General features: G+C 40.3%; 1 protein-coding gene across 1 annotated transcript; it reads left to right on the plus strand.

Moving 5' to 3' along the window:
- The first annotated feature begins 997 nt into the window (after window positions 1-997).
- On the plus strand, window positions 998-5,820 carry LOC139375130 (alcohol dehydrogenase 1-like). The gene is made up of 9 exons (XM_071116614.1): window positions 998-1,156; window positions 3,432-3,533; window positions 3,892-4,033; window positions 4,128-4,215; window positions 4,328-4,547; window positions 4,632-4,892; window positions 5,007-5,139; window positions 5,242-5,380; window positions 5,470-5,820. Exons 1-9 carry the CDS (start codon window positions 1,139-1,141, stop codon window positions 5,501-5,503), a joined length of 1,137 nt encoding a protein of 378 aa, XP_070972715.1. The 5' UTR covers window positions 998-1,138; the 3' UTR covers window positions 5,504-5,820.
- The last annotated feature ends 9,895 nt before the right edge of the window (window positions 5,821-15,715 follow it).

Genomic DNA, 15,715 nt, shown 5'->3' on the forward strand with positions numbered 1-15,715 from the left:
TTCATCAGCACAGAAAGCTGATACATATTTACATAATCTAGCTTTAAAAAAATAATATACTCTTTTTAATCATCTCACTCATTTTCAGATTGTTTGTTTTGAGTGACATGTTTTGAGTCCTGAAATCACCTGTGTAATATTACCTAACATGCAACTATCTGAGCCACAGGCAAAGGCTGCCTATTGTCGTCCTGGGGGAAACTCTGTATTTCAAAAAATAACTTTTTTATGAACAACGCTTTATTCTAATAATGGGACGTCACAAGGCATTTTGCGTGACTTGTATTAGACCTAGAGTCATGAAACCTTCACAACTTCAGTTTAATTTATCTGTATTTATTTGTATTATTTTACTGCTCTAGGTTGTTATTATTTCTTGGATAACCTTATCTACTATTATGTATTGATTTATTTTTCATTCACTCCGTAAAACACCGGAGGAATTGTCACTAAATTATCACTGTGAATCATTGTAATGTTTATGTATCAATTAATCCCGTAAGGGATGGGTTGCCAACTGGCAATTTGACACAAAAATAAAATGTAATTCATTCACTGAATATTGAGGGGAATGACTACTTTCAATGTATGTGAAAAAAACAAAATCGCCAAACAATGAGATACAAGATTTTTCCAGGACGCCGACGATATCGAAGAGAATAAGTCTCCACAGTGTTCGAGAAGAACGAGACAACACTATCTCCCAGAAGAGCCTATCCCACACAGACTGTTCAATCTAGTTTCTAGTTAACACTATATTGCATTTAATCATAAAGCCAAAATTCACAGGTTATATCAAAGGTCATTAGAAACAGATGAATCACATGACTGACTCATCTCGGTGACTTATCTATATTACATGCAGTTATGTTAGCTACAAACAATAACTGTGCAGTGTTAGTTGTAATCTACGTTGAACGAACCGGCAGTTGTGATATCCAATTTCATGCCACTTGTATCAGTGTAAGGATATCTAGCCTTGCAATAAAAGGTCCCTCCCTTTCTGCATGTTAACTCTAGTCTGGATGGCTGGAGTATTTAAAGGTTGTCCAAACCATCCCTCTGTCACACTCTCTCCCTCTAACTTTATGCTGAAATATATTGCTCTTCTCTTCCAAACTCCTTAGGTTGATAGAAGATGGCAACTGCAGGAAAAGTATGTATCTCTGTCTTCACCCCTCTCTTTCTCGAATACACATCTGTATATATATTTTTATTAATATATCTACTGAAACTTTTCTCACTTATTTATTTTGTATTTGGGTTCATGTACAGTACACATACAGCTGTACACATACATTTGTCTTCCTACCAAGTGATTGTTATTGAGAGATATGCATGTGTAAAGATGTAACAATAGAGAATCCTCTGCATTTGAATTAGTTGATCAAGCCTCTCTCTAACTGATATTGAACTGACATGTGATGATGCACAATCTGTGATTTAAAGTGTTTTGGTACGATTTGATTAAGGTTGAGTGTGTACTTTAGAAAATGACAGGGAGTGGTGGCAGTAACGCAATTTTTGGATTGTCCAAACTAATTGGATTGCTTTCAGTTACCTTTGCATTAATTTCCCCTTAAAAGGCATCAGAATAAGACAAAAAAGAATCCATCAAACGCATTTGGTGTGTCATCATAGTGCTCTCTGACTTGTGATGAGATTACTCAGGTGGAACAAACTTAAACTTGCATCTTTTTTCAATGCTGAATTGAACGGCATTGCGAAAACTTAAGAAATGTAATCCAAGAAGTAATCATCTAGTTTTTCAAAAGTATCTGTAATTAGATTACAATATAACGTTAAAAAACAATGATTAACTTCCCAACGCTGGGCTTACTATAGCTCTCTAGTAAGTTATTTTCAAGTTCATCAGAGGTTTGTCCTGCAGAATAACAACCTCTTGTTTGGGATAAATGTCCTTTTGGAATTACACAATAACTGGAATGGTCTTGAAACCTGGCAACTGCGGTCACTCACTCACTCCCTCACACTTGCTCACACACACACACTGTAAACTCCATGCCTAATGTGAAGCATAATATGTTTTTTGGGGAGTCTCTCTGAAACTATCCAAATTGTTTTTGCACAACCATTGACTTTGGCAGAGAGTGCATCTGGGATAAAGCCAATGGACAAAAAGATAAATATTTATATAGGGTTTCAGTTGCTCAACAGTTGAATGAATCAGATTGTACTGTAAACAATGAAGTATATAAAGACTGAAAAGAAGCCCTTCACTGAATTACACAACATAACCAAAAGTATGTGAACACCAACTTGTCGAGCATCTCATTCTAAAATCATGGGCATTAATATTAAGTTGGTCCCCCCTTTGCTGCTATAACAGCCTCCACTCTTCTGGTAAAGGCTTTCCACAGAATGTTGGAACATTGCTACTAAGACTTGCTTCCATTCAACCACAAGAGCATTAGTGAGGTTGGGTACTGATGTTTGGCGATTAGGCCTGGCTCACAGTCTGCGTTGTAATTCATCCCAAATGTGTTCGGGCTCTGGAGGCCAATCTCAACAAACCGTTTCTGTATGGACTTCGCTTTGTGCACGGGCATTGTCATTCTGAAATAGGAAAGGACCTTTTCCAAACTGTTGCCACAAAGTTGGAAGCACAGAATCGTCTAGAATGTCATTGTATGCTGTAGAGTTAAGATTTCCCTTCACTGGAACAATGAGGCCTAGTCCGAACCATCAACAACAGCCCAGACCATTATTCCTCCTCTACCGAACTTTACAGTTTGCAATATGCATTCGTGCAGGTAGCGTTCTCCTGGCATCTGACATCCCAGATTAGTCTGTTTCCACTGTGCTAGAGTCCAATGGTGGTGAGCTTGGCACTGTGCATGATCTTAGGCTTGTGTGAGGCTGCTCGGCCATGGAAACCCATTTCATGAAGCTCCCGATGAACAGTTCTTGTGCTGACTTTGCTTCCAGAGGCAGTTTGGACCACGGCAGTGAGTGTTGCAACCAAGGACAGACAATTTTTACGGGCTACGCGCTTCAGTCCTGTTCTGTGAGCTTGGCCTACCACTTGTTAGATGTTTTCACTTCACAATAACAGCACTTACAGTTGACCAGGGCAGCTCTAGTAGAGCAGAAATTTGATGAACTGACTTGTTGGAAAGGTGTCATCCTATGGCGGTGCCACATTGAAAGTCACTGAGCTCTTCAGTAAAGCCATTATACTGCCAATGTTTGTCTATGGAGATTGCATGGCTGTGTGCTCGATTTTATACACCTGTCAGCAACGGGTGTGGTTGAAATAGCCAAATTCACTAATGTAGTGAAGTAAAAGTAAAAGTTGTCAAAAATATAAATATTAATGTACATAAAACGACTTGAGTAGTACTTTAAATCATTTTTATGTAAGTACTTTACACCACTGGACCCGTTTTGGGTCGTGTTGTGTTTTATAGGTGATTAAATGCCGCGCTGCAGTGGCATGGGAGCCAAGCAAACCCCTGGTGATGGAGGAAATTGAGGTGGCTCCTCCCCAGGCACATGAGATTCGCATCAAGGTGAGAGAGACTACAATTAATGCAAACACACTCAAGCTCTCATTTATGCAGCGCATAGAAGGCAATGATCAAGTGTTGATCATTGCCATTGATATTACCCTGGCCAAATATGAGGGCACTGCTGAGGACACAGCACACATGAATACACATAACGTTCCATGGGTCCAGTACACATAAATACACATTAATACACATAATGTGCCATGGGTCCAGTACACATAAATACACATGAATACACACAACGTGCCACACATAAATAAACATGAGCATACAGAAACACTTTTGACACTCACATTAGCATATTTTTAGAACACTTCTCAAAATTCATACCTCTTTGTTTTTGTCCTGTTGAGTGTAGATAGTGGCCACGGGTGTGTGTCACACTGACCTGTACCACCTGTTTGAGGGGAAACACAAGGATGGCTTCCCTTGTGTCCTGGGTCACGAAGGGGCTGGGATTGTCGAGAGTGTGGGGTCGGAAGTGACCAAGTTCAATCCAGGTTGGAAATATAGCTAGTAAACCTGTATTTTCAAATTGGATACAAATAACAGCATGTACGAAAAAGCTGTGTACTCTGCCTCTCCTCCTGTTAGGTGATAAAGTCATCCCTCTGTTTATCTCCCAATGTGGCCAGTGCCGGTTCTGCAAGAGCCCAAAGACCAACCTGTGTGAGAAGGGCTGGTGAGGTCCCATTACTAGCCTAGTCTTGAGAAACTTTCACAATACCTTTTTTTTTTTTTTTATATAACTTTTGTGTGTTATTCTTGCACTGAACATGAGCCAATCCCACCAGGGCCAGTGATAGGTATGATGTGATGTCAGAGTCAGACACCCGGTTCACTTGTAAGGGGAAGAAGGTGCTGCAGTTCATGGGGACCAGCACTTTCTCAGAATACACCGTGGTCAATGAGATCGCCGTGGCCAAGATCCATCCCTCAGCCCCTCTCGACAAGGTCTGTCTCCTTGGCTGTGGAGTCGCCACCGGATATGGCGCAGCCCTTAACACAGCCAAGGTGTGTTAATTGTAACTATCAGGTTTAGTTGTAGTGATGTCTTCATATACTAAAGTGTTGATGCATAGGACACCTTTCCCCCAGGTGGAGCCAGGGTCTACATGCGCTGTGTTTGGCCTGGGAGCTGTGGGGTTGGCAGCGGTCATGGGCTGCAAAAACGCTGGGGCCAAGAGGATCATCGCCATTGATATTAACCCGACCAAATATGAGAAGGCCAAGGTCTTCGGTGCCACAGAGTTTGTCAACCCCAAGGACCACAACAAACCCATCAGTCAAGTGCTGCATGAGATGACCAACGGAGGAGTGGACTTTTCCCTGGAATGTGTGGGGAGTGTGGCCGTAATGGTGGGTTTAGATTGTGTGTTTGTATGATGTTGAGATAAGTGTGCGCGTGTGATGTCTTGATTGAGTCAAGTGGTATAGATCTATAATTCTCTATCTATTCCTGTCTCTCTTTAGAGGAGTGCTTTGGAGTCGTGTGTTAAGGGATGGGGAGTAAGTGTGCTGGTCGGATGGACTGACATGGATGATTTTGCTGCCAGACCCATTCAGCTCATAGCTGGCCGCACCTGGAAAGGATCTCTGTTTGGAGGTGTGCCACCTATCAATCAACTGTCAAACATTATGCATGTATTTGAGTGTGTGTGATATATTTCTAAATGTGTGTCTGTGTGTGTGTGCGTGTGCACACCAGGTTTTAAGAGTAAGGATGGTGTGCCCAAGCTGGTGAATGAGTACCTGGAGAAGAAGGTGAAGCTGGATGAGTTTGTCACCCACAACATGACCCTGGCCCAGGTCAACGACGCCATCCAACTCATGCAGACAGGAGACTGGTAACTTTCACCTTAGTACTGTTCGTCTCTGTGAGAAGTTTAATTTAATGTTCAGAAAAATAAATGCTCGTGTTCTCCTTGTTTTGCAGTATACGGTCAGTCCTGAGTGTGGCACTGCAGTAAGAGGGTCAACTCAACCCAGCCAATATCACTTACTTTTCCTGCTCAAGCAATCAACGAGCAAAACTATACAATATGGCTTGATAAACCAATGATTCACTATATCACAATATGTATTAGTAGGGGTGAATGGTAGGTAGCATACTGCAGGCATGCTGCTAGTAACCATTGTAACAACAATGATAATCATGTTTTGATTTTGTTATGTTGCCTGGAAGCCAATTATGTTTCTGCTTTAGTCATTGTCAAGTGGGAGTAGGATAAAGTACAAAGAGATCTGGCTATCATGTGTCAGTTTTGAATAAAGCCATTCCCTACTTCTTGGCCATTGCTCAATCAATGCTAGGTCAATAGATTGGCGGTTATTAGTTATCCTATCTCATACCTTAGTTTGCGCATCTAAACATAAAGTCGCTGTGAGCGACGATAACTTATCAGTATGGTATCCGGGCCTTTCAATACCCTTTATCAGTGTAATGTCTGTGCTCATACATTATTATTAATATATAAACAGAGTACATTTCCACACAAACGTGTTTCAACAACACTTACATGCTTCTCCGGGTTAGTCTGTTATGATACTTATTGTCGTGATTGTGTTTGTCAAGGAGTGACCAAGTTGTTTCTTTCTTGTTTTTTTAATCAGACAGTGTAGTTATTTGTAATAATATTGTCGGGGATCAGCTTGTCCCTATATTTGATGATATTCTATAGTTAGATAATTATAAATATATGTGATTGAAATAGAGTAGGATTGATTCTGGCATTAAAGATATTTATAACACATTGCTGCTATCAGAACATTGACTAAAAACCACAGAGTGATAAAGATACAGGCAACTTCAATGACTGCATCAGACTCACACAGATGAAAAGTGACAGAAGCAGCCTGGATCAAACACACAAACATCAAAGTGGTGAAGTGACACACAGTGTATGTGATCACAAGCATACTGCAGAGCGGCACACACTGACCGGGAATGGGAACCTGATCACATAGAAAATTAAAGCGAAATGTGTTTCAGAATATAACAAATAAAAAAGTACAGGTCTGATTACAGGTAATAAAAGCACTGCTTCAATTCCAATTAGATGCATCTTTATTTTCCCAGAAGACCAACTTGTTGCAGCATTAACAGAATGAAAACAAAAAACATACATTGGTAAATCATAACATGTTTTAAAATTTGTCTTTTGAGAGACTGAAGTAAAAAAAAAATAAAAAAAGATAGTACTTCCAGAATATCCTTATCCATGAGCTCACATTTTCTAACATTACAGTAAAAACAAAGTATTTTACAATAATACAAGCGAACTGTCTACTGTACATGGGTGGAGAAAATAAGTGTTTAAAGTAATTTGGGATTGTTAGGACAGATGTATTGTATCATTCAGAGAAGATGGGGAACAAAAACAGATGAACTTCAGATGACAGTTATTTGCTCTTCCTGAAAGGGTGCGCACACACACACACACACACACACACACACACACACACACACCCCTTTGCCTATGCATGCTTACACACTTTTTAAATGTAAAAACATTACAAAAAAGGTTCACCTAAAATGTGATGGACCCCATTTTAAAAGACTTAGATTTCACATGGAGGAATATTTAGTGATGTTTGTGAGAACTCCATCCACATAATAATTCTGACCTGGTCCTTCAAAGTCAATACCACAGTCAACAGTTTACACAGTAACAACACACAGTTACTGGTTAACCAGCGGTGATGTGGAGTCAGGGTAGGCAGGATGGGAAATGCTTACCCTGTAATAATAATGATTTACTGTCATTTCTCTTTGCTTATTTGAGCTGTTCTTGCCATAATATAATATAATATTCCACAAATGAACTTTTAACAAGGCACACCTGTTAATTGAAATGCATTCCAGGTGACTACCTCATGAAGCTGGTTGAGAGAACACCAAGAGTGTGCAAAGCTGTCATCAAGGCAAAGGGTGGCTACTTTGAAGAATCTAAAATATTTTTTGATTTATTTAACACTTTTTTTTGGTTAATACATAATTCCATGTGTTATTTCATAGTTTAGATGTCTTCACTATTATTCTACAATGTAGAAAATAGTGAAAAAAAGAAAACCCTTGAATGAGTAGGTCTGTCCAAACTTTTGACTGGTACTGTAGGTCACACAGGAACATTCAATGTCGTCTTGGTAAGCAACTCGTGTATATTTGGCCTTGTGTTTTAGGTAATTGTCCTGCTGAAAGGTGAAAGTGTGTTGATAAGTGGACTGAACCAAGTTTTCCTCTAGGATTTGGCCTGTGCTTAGCTCTATTCTGTTTGTTTCTATCCTAAAAACTCTGTAACATGCCTGTAACATGATGCAGCCACCACCATGCTTGAAAACAGAGTGGTTCTCAGTGATGTTATGTTTGGGGCAAATTCAACACGTATTGTATTCAGGACAAAAAGTTAAACTCAAAGCGACACCATAGTCAACAAAGCGTCTCAACACTTTTCATAATACCCAGATTAACGCAACGGATTCACCTATTTGACGGGTCCACACGTGAATGCTTAGCTGAATGGAAAGGACTCCTTTTTCAAGGTTTCCACCAGTTCATCACACAGGACTTGTCCTTGTTGGATTAGATCGCAAAGGCATCGTGACTGTATTCATGGGTTTGAGAGACATTGTAGCCTCTCAGCAAAATGCAGCAATATCGCAGGTATTGTCTTTTAGCGATGGCAGTTATATTGTTTAGGACCTTGAGCGTTGCTGAGGTGCACCCATGACCAGCTCGGAATCCAGATTGCATAGCGGATAAGGTATGGTGGGATTCGAAATGGTCGGTGATCTGTTTGTTAACTTGGCTTTCGGAGGCCTTTGAAAAGGCAGGGTAGGATAGATATAGATCTGTAACAGTTTAGGTCTAGAGTGTCTCTCCCTTTGAAGAGGAAAATTACCACGGCAGCTTTCCAATCTTATGGGATCTCAGACGATACGAAAGCGAGGTTGATTAATTTTAGAAAGAGGGTCCAGACTGTCTAGCCTAGCTGATTAGTATAGGTCCAATTTTGCAACTCTTTCAGAACATCAACTGTCTGGATTTGGGTGAAGGAGAAATGGGGGAGGCTTGGGCAACTTGCTGTGGGGGGTGCAGAGCTGTTGACCGGGGTAGGGGTAGCCAGGTGGAAAGCATGGCCAGCCACAGAAAAATGCTTATTGAAATTCTTGGTTATCGTAGATCATCGGTTGTGACAGTGTTTCCTAGCCTCAGTGCAGTCGGCAGCTGGGAGGAGGTGCTCTTATTCTCAATGGACTTTACAGTGTCCCAGAACTTTTTGGAGTTTGTGTTACAGGACGCAAATTTCTGTTTGAAAAAGCTAGCCTTTGCTTTCCTTACTGCCTGTGTATATTGGTTCCTAACTTCCCTGAAAAGTTGTATATCGCTGGGGCTATTCGATGCTAATGTAGTACGCCACAGGATGTTTTTGCGCTGGTCAAGGAGAGAAGTTTGGAGTGAACCAAGGGATATATCTGTTCTTTGTTCTACATTTTTTGAACAGGGCGTACTTATTTAAGATGGTGAGGAATGCACTTTTAAAGAATATCCAGGCATCCTCTACTGACGGAATGAGGCCAAAATCCTTCCACGATACCCGGGCAAGGTCGATTAGAATGTCCTGCTCGCTGAAGTGTTTAAGGGAGCGTTTGACAGTGATGAGGGGTGGTCGTTTGACCCATTACGGACGCAGGCAATGAGGCAGTGATCGCTGAGATCCTGGTTGAAGACAGCAGAGGTGTATTTAGAGGGCAGGTTGGTCAGGAATATCTATGAGGGTGCCCGTGTTTACGGATTTAGGGTTGTACCTGGTAGGTTCCTTGATAATTTGTGTGAGATTGAGGACATCTAGCTTAGACTTCTTACATATCATACGGTCAAGCTGCTCTCACAACAGCTCAATAGGGTTGAGATCCGGTGACTGTGCTGGCCACTCCATTATGGAAAGAATACCAGCTGACTACTACTTCAAAGCTGTGCTTTGGGTCAATGTCCTGTTGTAGGAGGAAATTGGCTCCAATTGAGCGCTGTCCACAGGGTATGGCGGTGCAAAATGGAGCAAGTCTTCCTTCCTTTTACCCTGTACAAATCTCCCACTTTACCACCACCAAAGCACTCCCAGACCATCACATTGCCTCCACCATGCTTGACAGATGGCGTCAAGCACTCCTCCAGCATCTTTAAATTTTTTCGGCATCTCACGATCATCACACTTCTTTGTGATCCGAACACCTCAAACTTAGATTAGTCTGTCCATAACACTTTCTTCCAATCTTCCTCTGTCCAGTGTCTGTGTTCATTTGCCCATCTTAATCTTTTATTTTTATTGGCCAGTCTGAGATATGGCTTTTTCTTTGCAACTCTGCCTAGAAGGTCAGCATCCCGGAGTTGCCTCTTCACTGTTGATGTTGAGACTGGTGTTTTGCGGGTACTATTTAATGGATCTGCCAGTTGAGGACTTGTGAGGCATCGGTTTTTCAAACTTGACACTAATGTACTTCTCCTCTTGCTCAATGGTGCAATGGGGCCTCCCACTCTTTCTATTCTGGTTAGGGCTGTTCTGTGAAGGGAGTAGTACGAGATCTTCAGTTTCTTGGCAATTTCTCACATGGAATAGCCTTCATTTCTCAGAACAAGAATAGACTGACGAGTTTCAGAAGAAAGTTATTTGTTTCTGGCCATTTTGAGCCTGTAATCGAACGCCCAAATGCTTATACTGCAGAAACTCAACTAGTCTAAAGAAGGCCAGTTTTACTACTTTAAATCAAGACAAGTTTTCAGCTGTGCTAACAATTGCAAAATGTTTTCTAATGATCAATTAGCTAATCCAAGTGTATCATTCTAAACGGCTAACACAACAGAGGAGTGATGGTTGCTGATAATGGGCCTCTGTTCGCCTATGTAGATATTCCATTAAAAATAATCAGTTTCCAGCTACAATAGTCATTTACAACATTAACAATGTCTACACTGTATTTCTGATCAATTTGATGTTATTTTAAATGGACAAGAAAAAAACATGCTTTTCTTTCAAAAACAAGGACATTTCTAAGTGACCCCAAACTTTTGAACAGTAGCGTAGTATATTAATAATTACATATTTTTCTAAATGTGATATGTCAACAAAACTGTGTAGTCAGACACACACAAGCTCTCCAGCGTATCCATCGTTTATAAGAGGATGTGCCATTATGTGTGCTGTATTCTCACTCAGCAGCAATGCCTCTTGAAAAAAAACTAATATGAAGCCATTTGTGATATCCCAATGTATCAAAAGGTCATGTAGAATATTGCTAAATTATACAGAGCATGATTATTGTTTTTCAACTGAAAAGGCATAAATTCAGGGCTTGAGCAATCTGTCGTTTTGGGAGAGATAGTCCACTGTTGCAATTATTTCCACACAAACCCTGGTAAAGGAAAAACAAGGAAAACTGCTGTTTATAATCTGGATGTGTCTGGGGAATCTTTTGAGTGCTAAGCCATACATGAATCCTTGGCATGACATTGGTGGTCAAGTTCAAACAAAGCTTATTTCTCTCAAATGTTGTGCACAAATGTGTTCATATCCCTGTTAATGAGCATTTCTTCTTTGCCAAGATAATCCATCCACCAGTCAGGTGTGGCATATCAAGAAGCTGATTAAACATGATCATTATACAGGTGCACCTTGTGCTGGGGACAATAAAAAGCCACTCTAAAATGTACAATTTTGTCACAACACAATGTCACATACAGTACTAGTCAAAAGTTTAGACACCTACTCATTCCAGGGTTTTTCTTTAATTTGACTACTTTCTACATTGTAGAATAATAGTGAAGACATCGAAACTATGAAACAACATATATTGAATAATGTATTAACTCAAAGTGTTAAACAAATAAAATATATGTCATATTTTAGATTCTTCAAAGTAGCCACCCTTTGCTTTGACAGTTTCGCACACTTTTGGCATGCCCAAGACTTCCATATCCGGCTTCTTCCCCTGCTGGATTGTCTGAGACTGTGTGATGAAACTGTGTTCACACAAGCGAAGAATTGCTGCACAAATGGTCAGAAATCGTCTCGTGTACAGTAGACATGGCTCACAATAGCACTTAACATTAGGCACCCCTTTATTTTGATTACTTTAGATAGGATTGATTTAGCACCTTATATTGCTATATGAGATTACTGTAAAGATGGGTGTTGGGAAGGGAGAGTGAGTGGGCAACCAAGAATCGTAGGCAAGAGTCCATTTACCCTTCAATTATTAACATCATTGGCACTTAGGTGGTTTCATACTTGCCTTTGAGGGGAAACACTGCAGTTACTGTAATTACCTCAGTAGACAACAGTAAAGTTGAATCATCTCCTTAATTGGCTGAATTAAAATAGATTTACTTACCCTGTGTGTTGCAGATTGTTGCCACGGCAGCAATCTGCCATCAAGATTCCTACACCCTGAGTGGCTCAGACCCAGAGGGGGTTTTCCCTGTCGTGTTGGACCATGAAGGTGCTGGGACAGTGGAGAGAGTGTTAACAAATTCAAACCCAGTAGTCATAATGAATGATGGAGCGGAAAAATAAATACATTCAAGGTATTGTTACTGTCAAAAACAGTGACAGGTTCTTTAAGCTCTGGGTTGACAAGGCATAGTGAAGTAGAGACCAAAAATAAAGGGGCAGTTTCAAACATTTATTTTAAGGCATAGTTCTGTCCATATCTTTGCAATCAAGTCTCAACCAATTCCATATTATGCTTGATTTAGCTCATACATTATAACAAAAAGTTATGAAAAGATCACACAAAAACATATCATAATGAAGAAAATAAACAAAAGCACAGGACGTGGCGCAACACTGGAGGCAGGCATTCATTTTCTATAACCATCCATGTGTGGTGGTTCATTTCTTTACCATCAAATGAAGAGGGAAACTTATCACACAAGTCAGTTATACATAAACAAAATATTTATTCACTTATTAATAAGGGAGCAGGTCAATACAACACACATATAATGTGAACCGATTGAGTGCTCTATGATAATGATGGCTGGTCGACGAATCACCCTCAGATGATTCGTTGGGAGCCCGAGACAAAGATACAAAGGTATTTTATAGCCAAGATACACCTCCTTCAGTCTACATGACGCACAACAAATGTATGGAATGGGTCACAAGGTTAAGATTCGTATGAAGGATACTTATAATTCACAGCAGACAGTATCTGCTGTAAAAACAAATCATCTTTGTGTAGAGACCAAGGTTTGGCCCTAGGGTCATCTCTCCCTGGTACCTTATAGAACAGAAAAATTAACTCATGCTCTGGAATGAGGTATCACCCAAAGACATCGTAAATCTTCCAGAGGCCCATCCTCAGTAGAAGACACACAGATGACCGTTAACAAGCCCTTATTCTGTTGCATAAAACAACCATTTGATGCAATAACAGCATTATATCATAATCTTGACATTTCTGTTCTGACACGTCACAACCTTCAGTAGTAGCCATACACTCTTATCAAATGCTTGCCACATCAAAGATGGTCTATTATATTGACAAGATATTAGAGTGACTGCTCTAACAATGGAAATACATATCCTCAAAGATGGAAGGCAGGCGGATGGAGGCGAGATCAGATGGGACCAATCTAGCCTGATAGGGCAGATACATATTTAAATATAAGTTCTAGATCTGTTCTTGTCATTGAACGCAAGTCTAAGAAGCGGTAGATCAGCTCTATGTGCACTATTTTTATGCTTCCCATTCTGAAGTTTCATTTTTGCATCTTTCACTTTTGTACACTAGCTGAAAATACAATATTTTTGGTTATGGAAAATATGTTAGATGGTTTAGATGGTACACTTTACTTGCTTATTTTGTCACAAACTGAAATTAGGCGAATTATTAGAATTTTAGAATCCAGGAAAAGCCAGAGCGATTTCTGCATAGCGTATCTTTAAAGAAGTCCATTTTTATTGGCTGATTGCGCCGAACTCATAGGAATCCCCACCCAGTTGAACATGCTAAAACAGGTTACAGTGCCTTGCAAAAGTATTCGGCCCCCTTGAACTTTGCGACCTTTTGCCACATGTCAGGCTTCAAACAGAAAGATATAAAACTGTATTTTTTTGTGAAGAATCAACAACAAGTGGGACACAATCATGAAGTGGAACGACATTTATTGGATATTTCAAACTTTAACAAATCAAAAACTGAAAAATTGGGCGTGCAAAATTATTCAGCCCCTTTACTTTCAGTGCAGCAAACTCTCTCCAGAAGTTCAGTGAGGATCTCTGAATGATCCAATGTTGACCTAAATGACTAATGATGATAAATACAATCCACCTGTGTGTAATCAAGTCTCCGTATAAATGCACCTGCACTGTGATAGTCTCAGAGGTCCGTTAAAAGCGCAGAGAGCATCATGAAGAACAAGGAACACACCAGGCAGGTCCGAGATACTGTTGTGAAGCCGGATTTGGATACAAAATATTTCCCAAGCTTTAAACATCCCAAGGAGCACTGTGCAAGCGATAATATTGAAATGGAAGGAGTATCAGACCACTGCAAATCTACCAAGACCTGGCCGTCCCTCTAAACTTTCAGCTCATACAAGGAGAAGACTGATCAGAGATGCAGCCAAGAGGCCCATGATCACTCTGGATGAACTGCAGAGATCTACAGCTGAGGTGGGAGACTCTGTCCATAGGACAACAATCAGTCGTATATTGCACAAATCTGGCCTTTATGGAAGAGTGGCAAGAAGAAAGCCATTTCTTAAAGATATCCATAAAAAGTGTTGTTTAAAGTTTGCCACAAGCCACCTGGGAGACACACCAAACATGTGGAAGAAGGTGCTCTGGTCAGATGAAACCAAAATTGAACTTTTTGGCAACAATGCAAAACGTTATGTTTGGCGTAAAAGCAACACAGCTGAACACACCATCCCCACTGTCAAACATGGTGGTGGCAGCATCATGGTTTGGGCCTGCTTTTCTTCAGCAGGGACAGGGAAGATGGTTAAAATTGATGGGAAGATGGATGGAGCCAAATACAGGACCATTCTGGAAGAAAACCTGATGGAGTCTGCAAAAGACCTGAGACTGGGACGGAGATTTGTCTTCCAACAAGACAATGATTCAAAACATAAAGCAAAATCTACAATGGAATGGTTAAAAAATAAACATATCCGGGTGTTAGAATGGCCAAGTCAAAGTCCAGACCTGAATCCAATCGAGAATCTGTGGAAAGAACTGAAAACTGCTGTTCATAAATGTTCTCCATCCAACCTCACTGAGCTCGAGCTGTTTTGCAAGGAGGAATGGGAAAAAATTTCAGTCTCTCGATGTGCAAAACTGATAGAGACATATCCCAAGCAACTTACAGCTGTAATCGCAGCAAAAGGTGGCGCTACAAAGTATTAACTTAAGGGGGCTGAATAATTTTGCACGCCCAATTTTTCAGTTTTTGATTTGTTAAAAAAGTTTGAAATATCCAATAAATGTCGTTCCACTTCATGATTGTGTCCCACTTGTTGTTGATTCTTCACAAAAAAATACAGTTTTATATCTTTATGTTTGAAGCCTGAAATGTGGCAAAAGGTCGCAAAGTTCAAGGGGGCCGAATACTTTCGCAAGGCACTGTATATCCATGATGAGTCCTCTAGCTACTGTGTCTATGACAACAGGCACAACTCTGATAGTTGTTTTGGGGTAAAATGCCGAAATGCCACGTGCGTCGACTTGCTTCAGTGCAGTCCTAACAACCTATCCATAAAAATGTATTTAAAAAACGTATATTAGATCAAATAAGCCTCACGTAGCAAATTAGCAATTACATTTTTGTTAACCAAATTCAACACTTACTGACCTCCATCCCAAAATTACTCACTTCATGGGCTTATTTTCATGGAAGGATTTTGGGCAGAGTAAAACCTCTCGTTTCATCTCTTCCTCTGGCTACATGATCTCTGCCATCAGTGATCCATCTGGGATCCACCATGCTCCTGGACGGCCACCTAGAACACAAAAAGGGGTTTAAATACGCAACACTTAAATCACATGATTATCAATTAACCAATGGGAGCTCTTGGTTTACAAGGGCAATAAGTCACCTATCGCTCGTGTTCAAAGAGTTTATCATTTTATTGCAATATCTTGATATCGTACAGGCTCTTCATATTAAGTTATTTATTG

This window comes from Oncorhynchus clarkii, chromosome 19 (genome assembly GCF_045791955.1).
Source record: "Oncorhynchus clarkii lewisi isolate Uvic-CL-2024 chromosome 19, UVic_Ocla_1.0, whole genome shotgun sequence".
NCBI classification, from domain to species: Eukaryota; Metazoa; Chordata; class Actinopteri; order Salmoniformes; family Salmonidae; genus Oncorhynchus; species Oncorhynchus clarkii.

Excerpts from the sequence above, each read along its gene's own strand:
- LOC139375130 (XM_071116614.1), top strand. Across the intron at positions 3,534-3,891 it reads CACATGAGATTCGCATCAAG|ATAGTGGCCACGGGTGTGTG; the intron begins GTGAGAGAGACT and ends TGTTGAGTGTAG. Across the intron at positions 4,216-4,327 it reads AACCTGTGTGAGAAGGGCTG|GGCCAGTGATAGGTATGATG; the intron begins GTGAGGTCCCAT and ends CAATCCCACCAG.